The sequence below is a fragment of the Kogia breviceps genome, chromosome 2 (assembly GCF_026419965.1).
Source record: "Kogia breviceps isolate mKogBre1 chromosome 2, mKogBre1 haplotype 1, whole genome shotgun sequence".
Taxonomy (NCBI): domain Eukaryota; kingdom Metazoa; phylum Chordata; class Mammalia; order Artiodactyla; family Physeteridae; genus Kogia; species Kogia breviceps.
This window is the reverse complement of record NC_081311.1, coordinates 89,894,828-89,907,328: the sequence shown is the minus strand read 5'-3', so window position 1 is coordinate 89,907,328 and position 12,501 is coordinate 89,894,828. Positions and strand designations below refer to the sequence as shown.

At 47.7% G+C, this 12,501-nt stretch overlaps 1 protein-coding gene and 1 pseudogene across 13 annotated transcripts in view; one reads left to right on the top strand and one right to left on the bottom strand.

Annotated features, from left to right (window-relative positions):
- The window catches only part of SAP130 (Sin3A associated protein 130), a 76,198-nt gene extending 71,618 nt beyond the window's left edge, over positions 1 to 4,580 (bottom strand). For 2 of the 13 annotated variants that reach the window (XM_059052603.2, XM_067025785.1), the window contains exons 1-2: positions 4,415 to 4,579; positions 2,668 to 2,785 (exon numbers count right to left, since the gene is read on the bottom strand). In XM_059052603.2, the coding sequence (XP_058908586.1) occupies positions 2,668 to 2,779 (112 nt within the window). In that variant the 5' untranslated portion in view covers positions 2,780 to 2,785; positions 4,415 to 4,579. Of the gene's footprint in view, positions 1 to 2,667; positions 2,786 to 3,571; positions 3,689 to 3,735; positions 3,784 to 4,414 lie in introns of those variants that run through there. The other 11 variants (XM_067025783.1, XM_067025786.1, XM_059052604.2 and 8 more) reach the window with 10 other exon arrangements.
- A 6,944-nt stretch (positions 4,581 to 11,524) lies between these two features.
- LOC131750206 (transgelin-2 pseudogene) lies at positions 11,525 to 12,148 on the top strand (annotated as a pseudogene).
- The last annotated feature ends 353 nt before the right edge of the window (positions 12,149 to 12,501 follow it).

The window sequence follows — 12,501 nt, the reverse complement described above, 5'->3', positions numbered from 1 at the left end:
TCCTAAGTATTTTGTGGGGTTTTTTAAATGCTACTGTAAATGACATTTAAAAAATTTCACTATTCATTACTAGTATTTAGAAATATAATTGATTTCTGTACACTGAACTTTTATCCTGCAACCTTTAGTAATTTCACTTATTAGTTCCAACAGCTTTTAAAAAATGTTTAGAATTTTCTATATACGTGATGCTTGTGGATAAAGAGTTTTACTTCTGTCTTTCCATTATCAACTGATTTTTAACCTTCCCCACTGCCCAGATTTTCCCCTAATTAAAATTTTAAAGGAAATGGACAATTTCATAACTTTCCCCCAAACCTATCTGTCCAGGAAGACTTTGATTTTTGACACTTTAAGATATAATGCACTGACCATTTTCCACTAAGCTCTTTTTGCAACTATGTATAGTTTCCTTCTAGGTATTTGAAATTGTTTATTTTTATCAGAAAAGAACCTTGAAGCAGTAGTTAAGAGAACTGGCTGTAATCTATACTTCCATACTGTGAACATGTACTTGAGATCCTGACATACGTAGGATCCCAAATTACTTCTTCCAATAAGAGCAACAGGAAATATAGAAAGACATCTAACTACTTAAGGAAAACTTTTATTTTCTTTTTAAGAGCAACTGAAGGAAACAATATACACATTTCAGAAGTAATATTATAGACAATTTTGGTCTAAGTCAATGATTTCCTTCTCAACAAAGTCTGAGGGCAATTATTGCTAATTGATACCCTTTTTAATGAGCAGTCTAATTCTTGCAAATAGATGTTCAAAAATATTCTCTTTTGGGCTTCCCTGGTGGTGCAGTGGTTAAGAATCCGCCTGCCAATGCAGGGGACACGGGTTCGAGTCCTGGTCCGGGAAGATCTCACATGCCGTGGAGCAACTAAGCCCATGCACCACAACAACTGAGCCTGCGCTCTAGAGCCTGCAAGCCACAACTACTGAAGCTGATGTGCCTAGGGCCCACGCTCCGCAACAAGAGAAGCCACTGCAGTGAGAAGCCCACGCACGGCAACGAAGAGTAGACCCCGCTCGACACAACTAGAGAAAGTCCGCGTGCAGCAATGAAGACCCAACGCAGCCAAAAATAAATAAATAAAATAAATTAATTAAAAATGGATTTCTATTTAAAAAAATTCTCTTTAGCTATGCTCCTTTAAATTATTCTGTTGTGGAGATTCCCTGGCACTCCAGTGGTTAGGACTTGGTGCTTTCGCTGCTGTGTCCTGGGTTCAATCCCTGGTCAGGGAACTAAGATCCCGCAAGCCATGCAGCTTGGTCCAAAAAAAAAAAAAAATCTGCTGTGAATTCATACAAAAGATAAAACACTGTCAAAAACCTTTGTTAAGGCATCAGGAACTTGAAGTGATGCTATAAGAATTTGTTGACCTCTATCCTGTAGCAAGGATAGAACATAGCAAGGAGCATGGACAGATAGGTCCTGGCCTTCATTCTAGGAGGAGGCCCGACCTTGAGTTGCTGTGGATGATGGAGTCAGTACAGACTTCCCAGAGAAAGTGACATCTCAGAGGAAACCTCAAGGAAGAACAAAGAGTTAGCCAGATAAATAAGTGTGTGAAGGAAGAAGAAAGATTGTGGCAAACAAACAAAACAAAACTGGACCGTGTAAAGTCCCAAAGTCAAGAAGATTGAGAACTTATCATCTGTTCAGAAAATATAAGCAGCTACTATTAAGCAGGAGGAATAAAGTAGCTTAAAGTTATTTTAAGTCTAAAGAGAACTAAAATAAATTTGTAACAAAAACTAAGTTGGCAGGAAGGAGGAGAAACAATAGGAAGGAGGCCACAGCTCACAGGTGAGAGACAAAGACAGAACAATTAAACACCATGCCTGAGTTTCTGGTTTGAGCAATAAATAGATGGTAGTACCATTTACCATGATGAGGAACATAGAAATCAGGCTGTAAAGAAAGAGGAATAAAAAAAGGAGTATCTTACTTCACTTTGCAACGCCACCTTTCCACCTGATACACAGAATACAGAATTATTTGAAGGAGTAACTCAACTTCAGCACTGCTGACTGGACTAGATACTTTGCTGTGGGGTTGGGGGCTGTCCTGCTTAATGTCACGTATTTAGCAGCTTCCCGGGCCTCTAAATATCCGATGCCAAGAGCACCCCCTACTTGTGACACCTAAAAGTGTACCGAGATATCGCCAAATATTCCCTGGGGGGCAAAATCATCATCAGCTGAGGCCACTGATCTTCAGCATTCAAAGAGTATACAACTAAAAACCAAGTTGCGTATATGTGCGTATACACATCTTTTTAAAATCTCTTTTCCTATATAGTAAGCTCCTGAAAGGCAAGACCTACGCCTTACACACCTTTGCATTCCCTCATGGCATTATTATTACACCTCTGGGCCTTAATTAAATAAGAACACATTAATACATTTAAAAAATCGTTCTTGTAGGTGTGCTTCACTGTAAGTTTCATGTACACTCTGTACACGTGAATCAAGTGGTTCAAACAGGAAGAAAGTCCTGTTTAAATTAGAACTGTAATATACCCTTTTTTCAAGTTTGATAACCTAGTATTTACTAAAATTCCACGAAGAATTTGCTAATTTTTCAATTAGAAAACTGGCAATATTTTTAAAGCAGGAAGCAATATAGAAAAATATCACACATCTCACCTGTTGCAGCTGGGTTTATCAATCCTGCAGAACCACTGTTGGCTATCTGTGAAGGAGCCTGGCTTAGCCCGGTGGAGGGGGTTCCTAACCGAGGAAACTGTTGAGAACTCATTTCCACCTGCAGTGCATAGGCATATGGTTATTACTGGATTCTGATTTTAGAATCAATAATGAGAAAGTAAAGCATTTTTAGTACCTACATCTTCCCTTAGAAAAGCAAATGTAGCATCATCTATCTAGAATGATACTTGTGTTCAATATACAGTGCAGAAATGGTGTAAACTGTTTAAGTTTTTGATGTACACAGGCTCAATTAATGGTAAAATCGTTTATGTGGTGCTGGGGGATATTATGACACCGCCCCCCAATACCTGTGGATTGCCACAAAAGTCGACACTGCATCGTGTATAACATCCACGTGACAGGTCTTAACACAATATATATACTTCTGTGTAAAGTTTCATGACAAATGGCATGTGCCTTTGAAAGACGTAAGCCTCACACCAAGGTGAACAGAACTGTCATCAGCGTGTCACAGGAGGAATCGGAGGCAGATGCCCTGTCCTAAGAAGGGATCAGAAACCTTCCATCAAGACCTGATCCGAAAGGAATTCTCAAACGCTTTCCTGCACAGGCCTCCATTGACGGATTTCTCCCCCGCCCCTTTCACAGAGCCCCACTGAGCCAAGGGGAACCGAGACCTTCACCACTTTCCCTAAAATCGACCCCCCACTCCTCCTTCAGGAGCCGATATCCCCGATACGCCCGCAATCCTGCCCCCAACCTGGAGCCCCCCGCTGAGATCGGAGAACACAGGTCTCCAGACACTCCGGGTCTCTGAGACTCCATCCCTGGGGAGGGGGGCAGGCGTTCTGAGGAGCCCCGGGACCAGTGTGTCCTTTACCTGCCGCCGCCCGCCGCCCGCCCCTCCCGATTCCACCTCGCCGGGCTGGGGGTGCCGCGGAGGACCCATCTCGGTGGCAGCGCTGGGCTCCGAGGTCGCGGGGACGACTCGTGCCGCAGCGCGCTTCGGGCCCGCCGCTGTCCAGCCCCGCCGGCCCCGCTCACCCCAGCTGCCCGGGTGCCGCTACGCTCCAGTCCTCTTCCCCCGAACCTGCCCCTACCTCCCCCGCCCGCCCATTGGCCCCACGCCGGGCGCGTCAGTCCGGGGCCCGCACCAATCCAACGCTGCCGGCGCGCTGAGATCCCGCCCCACCCTCCCGCCGACTGCCAGCCAATCAGGCGCGAGCCTCCCCGGGGCAGCCCAAACCTCTCGAGGCTGAGCCAATGGCAGAGGCAGACAGGCGCCGCAGGCGAAAGGGGCGGGGAGCTCGGAGGCCCCGCCTCGGTCAGGGTCTGAAAGCGGCGGGCGCAGGGCCCGGATGTGGAGAGTCACTTTAAACTGCTCCAGGAGCCAAACTCCCTGGGCCGCCCGCCCGCCCGCGCTTCCCCGGCCTCTCAGCTTCCCCGCCAAGGCCCACGCCCGCCACGCCCCCACGCCCGAATCAGCCCAGCCCTCCCGACGCCTCTCCCTTCCTTGCCACAGGACACCCGGCCTCTGCCGCCGGCCCCACCGCCGTGCTCAGCTCGCCAAAGAGCTCAGGTTTGCGCCGCAGGAGACGAGGGACCGCTGCCCTTCCCCGGGGACGTGCAGCGGGAAGGACGCTGCAGCCCGGCTCGGCCGCCCCGCCCCCTCGTCTCCTCCCCTCTCCTCCCCTCCGCTCCCGGGCGCCCGTCCCGCCATTACCTGAGTGCTGCGCCGAGTGGCCGCCGCGCCGCCTCGAGCTCGCTCTCGTGCGCTCTCCTCCTGTGGAGCCGGCGTCCCCTGCCTCCCGGACCCGCCGCCACCGCCGAGGCGCTAGCACTCTGCCCCCCACCCCTCAGCCCAGCGCCGCTGCTTCCGCCGCCGTAACGAGCCTCTCACCCATTGGCTGGGGTAGGCCCCGCCCTCCTCCGGAGAAGCCAGTCACCGGTCAGTGTGAGCGGAGAGCGGACGGGCCTGCCCCTCGGGGCCGCTGAGGCCTCTGGGAGATGTAGTCCACGGTGCCGAGAGGGCGGGCCTGGGCGGGGCGTCCGGGCGACCGGGCCGGGGTCACACACCTCTTTGCTGTGTAGAGTCGGTTCTGTATTTTCTCCTTGCCTAGTAAAAAGCTCATACCCTTTTGCCTCGGCTGACGCCACAAGGTTTCATTTTCCCGAGGGCTGTGCGGCGCGGGAAAAGGTAATGGAGGCCGACTGCAGCGGGCCGATGGGGCTGCAGGCACGGCCGAGGGCTTTCCTGACTGTTCTTAATGTCCCCACAGAGGCCACGGCCCGGAAAGCCTGAGCATCGTGGGAGGATCGGGTGGGCGGAACTGAAGCGACTCTGTCGGGTTTGCGCCCGGCGCGCCGCGTGGGCAACTGCACACCAGGCCGGACCCGCTCGGGAGCCGAGCACCTTCGGGTTAAAGCCGGCTCGGAGAGGGGCCTTTGGCGCCGGACTCCGGCACGGTGCACCTGCTCGGTTTTTCCAGATTACGAAGAAGCGGAGGGAGGCGGTGGTGTTTTGTTGTTTTGTTTGGGGTGGAGGGATGGAGTTTATAGAGCTGCAGTAGACTTAGCCAAAGCTGCCGGAGCAAAATCTGAATCTGACAATAGAGATTATGTCCCCCTCCTCCCTTCCCAGATGGTAATTTAGAACTGGAGTTTTGTGTTAAGAAGTAAATGGGGCTCGCATCCCTTCTTCCTATCGTGCACAGCTGTGTTCTTGCGAGGAAAAGAGTAGCTCGTGGCTACAAGAATGTCTCATATACCCCCTCTCCTTCCTCAAGGCACTTTCCTTTCTCACACTCTTCCCTTCTCAAATTTCTCCTAAAAGTAACTGATGTGATAGACCTTAGCCTCCTCTATCCTTAGGCAGTCCATTCTGCTTCTGCCACCCTTCTCAAACTGCTCCCCAAAGTTGCCAGTGACCTACTCACCTCACCCAGCGGTCCTTGCTTAGTTCTCATTTTGTCTAGTTTACAAACAGTAATTCCTCCTTAAAATGTTCTTCCCCATGGGAAGGAATCTGAAAAAGAATAGATATGTGTATATCTATAGCTGAAGCACTTTACTGTACACCTGAAACTAACATAACATCGTAAATCAGCTATCCTCAGAAAAAAAATTCTTCCCTTGGTCACCAGAACCACACTCTCTCCTGATTCTACTTCTGTCCCTATTAAGTTGCTTTCTACTTCTTCTTTCTCACATATACAGCACTCTCCAGCCCTGTCTTAATGCTCTACTATCTTCCAAACTAGTTTAATGCACTCTCACAATTTCAAATACTGTTCTCGAAAATGACTCAATATTTTGTTTGCGTGGCGATAAAGATAACTCTCTTGAATTGTATACCTACAGTCCCACAAATATGTCTTGCAAGCCCCTGAGACTTAACATATCAGACACCTTCATTGATTTGCCTCACCTGTGTACTCCTCCCCCTAGTTTCTGGGTTTGGTTAATGGCATCACCATCTTCTCTACCTTTGGTTTAATTCTTGTTGGTTTCCACTCTTCCATCTCCCAGAGTCACCCTATGGACCTCTGCACCTCCTTTCCAGTTGCTTCCATAACCTCAGCTCAACCTTTCAGTAATTCCTGCCTGGATTACACTAACACTGCCTCACTCAAATCTCTTCCTACCCTCAACCTGTCCTCCGCAGAGTTCTTTTTCTAAAGCATTCCTCTGAATCTGTTCTTTCCATCCGTGATGTTCCAATGACTTCGAAATCTATTCCAAACCCGTAAACCCAGTTCAAAGGTCTTAATAAGTCAGTCCCTCCTACCTCTCAAGTATGGTTGAGTACTCCCTCAACCGTAGTCTCCAATAATTCTCCACACAGCTTGGCTTCCAGGGTTTTGCTCAAGCTTTCCTTATATAGGCCTCACTCTTCAGCAGCCATATAGCAGAGTGCTGCCAATTCTACAATGCCTAACTGCAAAGGAAATTATTTATCTTCTCCAAGAAGCCTTCCGTGAAATTCCTCTCCTTCGCCCTGCCCTACAGTATACTTCCGTGGATACTTCTTTGGTCCCTCTATTATAGCACTAATCTATCTATGCTGTATTCTTCCTGGATTAGGCGGAGAGAGAAATTATTCATCTTTATATCTCCCATCAACAGGAAGGATTCAATAAATGTTTGCTGGGTATAATCACAAACACATCCGTAGTACATGAATGAAATCTGAATTTTCCTTAGTTACTAGAGACAGTCGCTGCTTTATTCACTTATGTCTCTAGTCCCTCACGTATTGGATACTTGAAGGAAAATAGATGTTTCACCCATGGTTGTGTTGCTAGGATTTAGGATTCCCATCCCCTGAGCTTGGCATGCTGAAGACAGCCTTCTTGTACCCAACCAGGCTGAACCTTCCACACTTCTCAGGTCTTCAAGCCCCCCTGCCAGTTGCGGGGGCTTATTAGTATCTTGGGTTCTGGGAGATAGTGTGCACAGAAGAGAGTTTGGATGGATTGAACAAAGACACCATCAGGCACAACATCTGCTGGGTGGTTACCAAGAGAACAAATAACTACTGCCCTCTGCCAACAAAGAGAGTAAGTTCTCAATGCAAGTGTCCTGTGATGGTCAGTCAAACGTCAGTGGACGGTCCGCAAGTGTTGGTGAAGCTCTGTTTGGTCTCTGCCACTGAACCCGGATGGTTCTCAGCCTGAGTCTGGGTCATCTAATGATACTGACTCTTTGGTTCCTCTAAGTCCAGATACTTCCCTTGGCCCAACTCCCCAGCCAGGGAATTATAGTCCCCTCCAGGTAACTCATCTGTAAAATGGGAGTACCATTACTTATCTCAATCTTATTGTGTAGGTTAAAAGCTACACACATAAAGGACGTGAAGCTTTTGAGCTCACTCACATTCATTGTTTTTATTACCTTCATCTGGTTTATTACCTAGGCCAAACTCAGACTCTGTCTCCTCCAGAGTATGTATGGTGGACAGACTCTAGGGTGACCCCTCATGGTACCCCTCTTGGTGTTCATGACCTTGTGTAATCTCTTTCCTTTGAATGTGGTGGGACTGTGACATTCTTCTAATCAATAGAATATGGCAAAGGTGAGGCGATGTCACTTCCCTGACTGTATTATGTTATGTTTAGTTTTTAGCTAAATTTGAAACAATAGAGAAACATGATTTTGACACATTCAGGATATTGAACGAGCCAAGTTTTTTAAACTTGTTACAGCAAGTTTAAAAATATAGTGATTGTCATACGACCCAGCAATCCCACTACTGGGCATATACCCTGAGAAAACCATAATTCAAAAACAGTCATGTCATGTACCACAATGTTCATTGCAGCTCTATTTACAATAGCCAGGACGTGGAAGCAACCTAAGTGTCCATCAACTGATGAATGGATAAAGAAGATGTGGCACATATATACAATGGAATATTAGTCAGCCATAAAAAGAAACGAAATTAAGTTATTTGTAGTGAGGTGGATGGACCTAGAGTCTGTCATACAGAGTGAAGTAAGTCAGAAAGAGAAAAACAAATACCATATGCTAACACATATATATGGAAACTAAAAAACAACAACAACAAAATGGTCATGAAGAACCTAGGGACAAGACGGGAATAAAGACGCAGACCTACTAGAGAATGGACTTGAGGATATGGGGAGGGGGAAGGGTAAGCTAACCTGCCGACATTTTGATCTTGGACTTCCATTCTCCAGAACCGTGAGAAAATAAATTTCCACTGCTTAAGCCCTACAGTCTGTGATATTTTGTTATGGCAGCCCTAGCAAACTATGTACTATATGTATACTACATATAGTAGAGTATTGTTTTGTGAAATTTAATTTCAGTTGTGTGTATGTGCACTGGATCTCAAGGCAAGATGCATTTCTTATTATGGGTCGTAGGTCAAAATGTTTGAAAAACATCGAGCTGGAAGAAATGAAGGATTTTGCCTCCCAGTTCTGATATAAGCCAATTGAACTAGAACCTTATACTAGGCAAACCTGGAGAAATCGTAGCTCCACTTTTCCTGGGTAGTACGCTAAGGAAAAGAAATGGCTTCCTTATGAAAATGGCTGTAGAACAGTGTTCTGGAGTGGAGTCTGTGGACAGAATTTACAGGGGTGTGAACTTGGATAGGAAGAAGTTTTGTGTTTATTTTCACTAATGTCTACCTGAAAATTACCATTTCCTTCCACTGTAAATAGAAGTAACAGATTTTGGTAATATTAGCAGTACTTGTAACTTTTTCACCAATTAAAATCATGTATATTTTCATATCACATCACACAAACTATCTCAAAACACAAATTGCAACAACCATTCCTATATTGAAAGTATATTAGTTTGTTATTTAATATATTAATAAAGGAGCACATGTATTATGATGCACAAATTTGTTTTTTTAAATATATTTTGATAATAACCATGTTTGTATATAATTTCTTTCCCCAGGATCCCTAGGTATTTATGCATTTAAGAACATTTTTCTGAGAAGGGTCCATAGGCTTCACAAGACTGTCAAAGGGGGTCTGTGACAGATAACCGGTTAAGAAAATCTCTACAGGTGTATTTTTATAGACTCAGGTCCTACCTCTGTTACATTTCATCTTGAGTCCTTTCTTATCTGTTTCTTTCCACTTCCACTGTTTTGGTTATGACCAAGACTCTCCTTCTGACCAGTTTCTTCTAACTGAGGACTTCTTTGGTTCTAACTTTGACACTTGACATCTTCCCAAAGGCTGCCTCTGCGTTGACACCTCTGCTCTTGCAATGCAGCCCAAGGACAGTGGCCCTACACTGACACTCGGCCCAGGAAACTGACCCACAGGGGTACAGCTTGTGGACTGCTGAGGACCCGTGGGAAGAAGGTGTCTTGGCCACCCAAGGCCACCCAAGGAGCTTGTGGCCATTAGAAAACCAGCTAATAACATCAGCAGCACAGAATGGGAAACCTTCCGTCCCAGGCCCTGTGGACCTGTTCCTGCCTCCTGAGGGTGTCTGACTTACTTTTGTGACTTCCCTCACCGCTTCATTTCTTATTTAGACTTCCAGACCATGACCTGAATTTGTAGCCCCATCCAAGGCCCTCCAGACCCAAGAGGTCCACATTTCCATTGCCCAGCATCAGTGGCCATGTGGACCATGTCCATTCCCCAGAGCATGGAGTCTGCCAATTCACAATAATTGGGATCTTCACTCCCTTCGTCTTCCACAAGCACACAGCACTCCCATTTTGGTTCACCCACTTGACCAACACTGGGGGGAATTCCACACTCCCACAAAGGAAAGAGTGATACCTTCCAGGGGTGGGCAAGGACCATACTAAATCTCCTTCTGTCCACCCCCTTTATGGGAGAGATTATCCACCTTGGGCTGCTGGCCCCTACTTGACCATCATGTCAGTAGCACACTCTGACCTCTAGAGGGAGCCCTGTGAATGACGAAGAGGAGGAGGAGCAGCTCTGAGCCTTCAGGGAATGGAGGGCTGGAACCTTGAATCACCAGCTGTCCTGGGGAATGGGGCTCATGTCTGGGCCACATATCCTAAGTTCACTGATGACCTTTAGTGTCCTTTGGGCAGGAATGCCCTACTTAATTTACTTTGTTCTGGCTCCCCACCCATCTCTGCCCACTGCCAACATTTATCTATTTGGGGGTCATGATTCTTTTTTTAAAAAATCACTTTCATTTTTATTTATAATCAGAAAACAATTAGAAATTAAAGTGGGAAGGTATCTACAAACAATAAATGCTGGAGAGGGTGTGGAGAAAAAGGAACCCTCCTACACTCTCGGTGGGAATGTAAATTGATACAGCCACTATGGAGAACAGTATGGAGGTTCCTTAAAAAACTAAAAATAGAACTACCATATGAATCAGCAATCCCACTCCTGGGCATATATTCCAAGAAAAACGTGGTTTGAAAGGATACACGGACCCCAATGTTCATTGCAGCACTATTTACAATAGCTAAGACACATAAGCAACATAAATGTCCATCGACAGAGGAACGGATAAAGACGATGTGGTATATATACACAATGGAATATTACTCAGCCATTAAAAAGAATGAAATAATGCCACTTGCAGCAAGATGGATGGACCTGGAGATTATCATACTAAGTAAAGTACGTCAGACAAAGACAAATATCATATGATATTGCTTATATGTGGACTCTTAAAAAAATGATACAGGGCTTCCCTGGTGGCGCAGTGGTTGAGAATCCGCCTGCCGATGCAGGAGACACGGGTTCGTGCCCTGGTCCGGGAAGATCCCACATGCCGCGGAGCAACTCAGCCCGTGAGCCATGGCCGCTAGGCCTGCGTGTCCGGAGCCTGTGCTCCGCAACGGGAGAGGCCACAACAGTGAGAGGCCCGCATACCGCAAAAAAAAAAAAAAAAAAAATGATACAAATGAGGGCTTCCCTGGTGGCGCAGTGGTTGGGAGTCCGCCTGCCGATGTGGGGGGCGCGGGTTCGTGCCCCAGTCCATGAGGATCCCGCGTGTCGTGGAGCAGCTGGGCCCGTGAGCCATGGCCGCTGAGCCTGCGCTTCTGGAGCCTGTGCTCCGCAACGGGAGAGGCCACAGCGGAGAGAGGCCCGTGTACCGAAAAAAAAAAAAAAAAGATACAAATGAGCTTATTTACAAAACAGAAACAGACTTACAGACTTAGAGAATGAACTAATGGTTACTGGCGGTGGGGGGAGGGATAGATTGGGAGTTTGGGACTGACAGGTACACACTGTTATATTTAAAATAGATAGCGGCCGGGCCCGACCCGGGTGCTTCACTCGCGTTGCAGACCCCGCCTTGAGTGCACAACTCTCCGGCCTGCGTGAATGCTTCCCCCCAGACACCACCACCCTTTGGAATGGCCAACAGGGGACCTGCCTACGGCCTGAGCCGGGAGGTGCAGCAGAAGATTGGGAAACGATATGATGCGGACCTGGAGCAGATCCTGATCCAATGGATCACCACCCAGTGCCGCAAGGATGTGGGCTGGCCCCAGCCCAGGCGCGAGAACTTCCGGAACTGGCTCCAGGATGGCACGGTGCTGTGTGAGCTCATTAATGGGCTGTAACCCGAGGGGCAGGCCCCAGTGAGGAAGATCCAGGCCTCCACCATGGCCTTCAAGCAGACGGAGCAGATCTCCCAGTTCCTGCAAGCAGCTGAGTGCTACGGCATCAACACCACTGACATCTTCCAGACTGTGGACCTCTGGGAAGGAAAGAACATGGCCTGTGTGCAGCGGATACTGATGAACCTGGGTGGGCTGGCGGTAGCCCAGAACAATGGGCTCTTCTCTGGAGATCCTAGCTGGGTTCCCAAGAAATCCAAGGAGAACCCTCGGAACTTCTCAGATGACCAGCTGCAGGAGGGCAAGAATGTGATTGGGTTACAGATGGGGACCAACAGCAGGGCATCTCAGGCAGGCATGACCGGCTATGGGATGCCACGCCAGATCCTCTGATCCGCACAGCCCTGCGCCTGCCTGCCGTGAATGGTTAATATATATATGTGTGTGTGTATACACACACACACACACACACACACACACACACACACACACACACATATATTTTAGCAGTGACATTCCCTGAGAGCCCCTGGAGCTCTCACACTCCCCTCTGCCTGGGTGGGGGCCTGGCCTGTCTCCTCTGGGGGTACCTGACAGTGGCCTCCCCACTGTGCTTACTAATACATTCCCTCCTCCAAATCCACCAAAACTGGACCAACTGGCCTCTTTTCCCTGGGACCAAAATTAGGGGGGCATCACCCCCTCTCCCCACCAGACCTCTTCTCTTTCTCTCTGGCCTCTCTTGC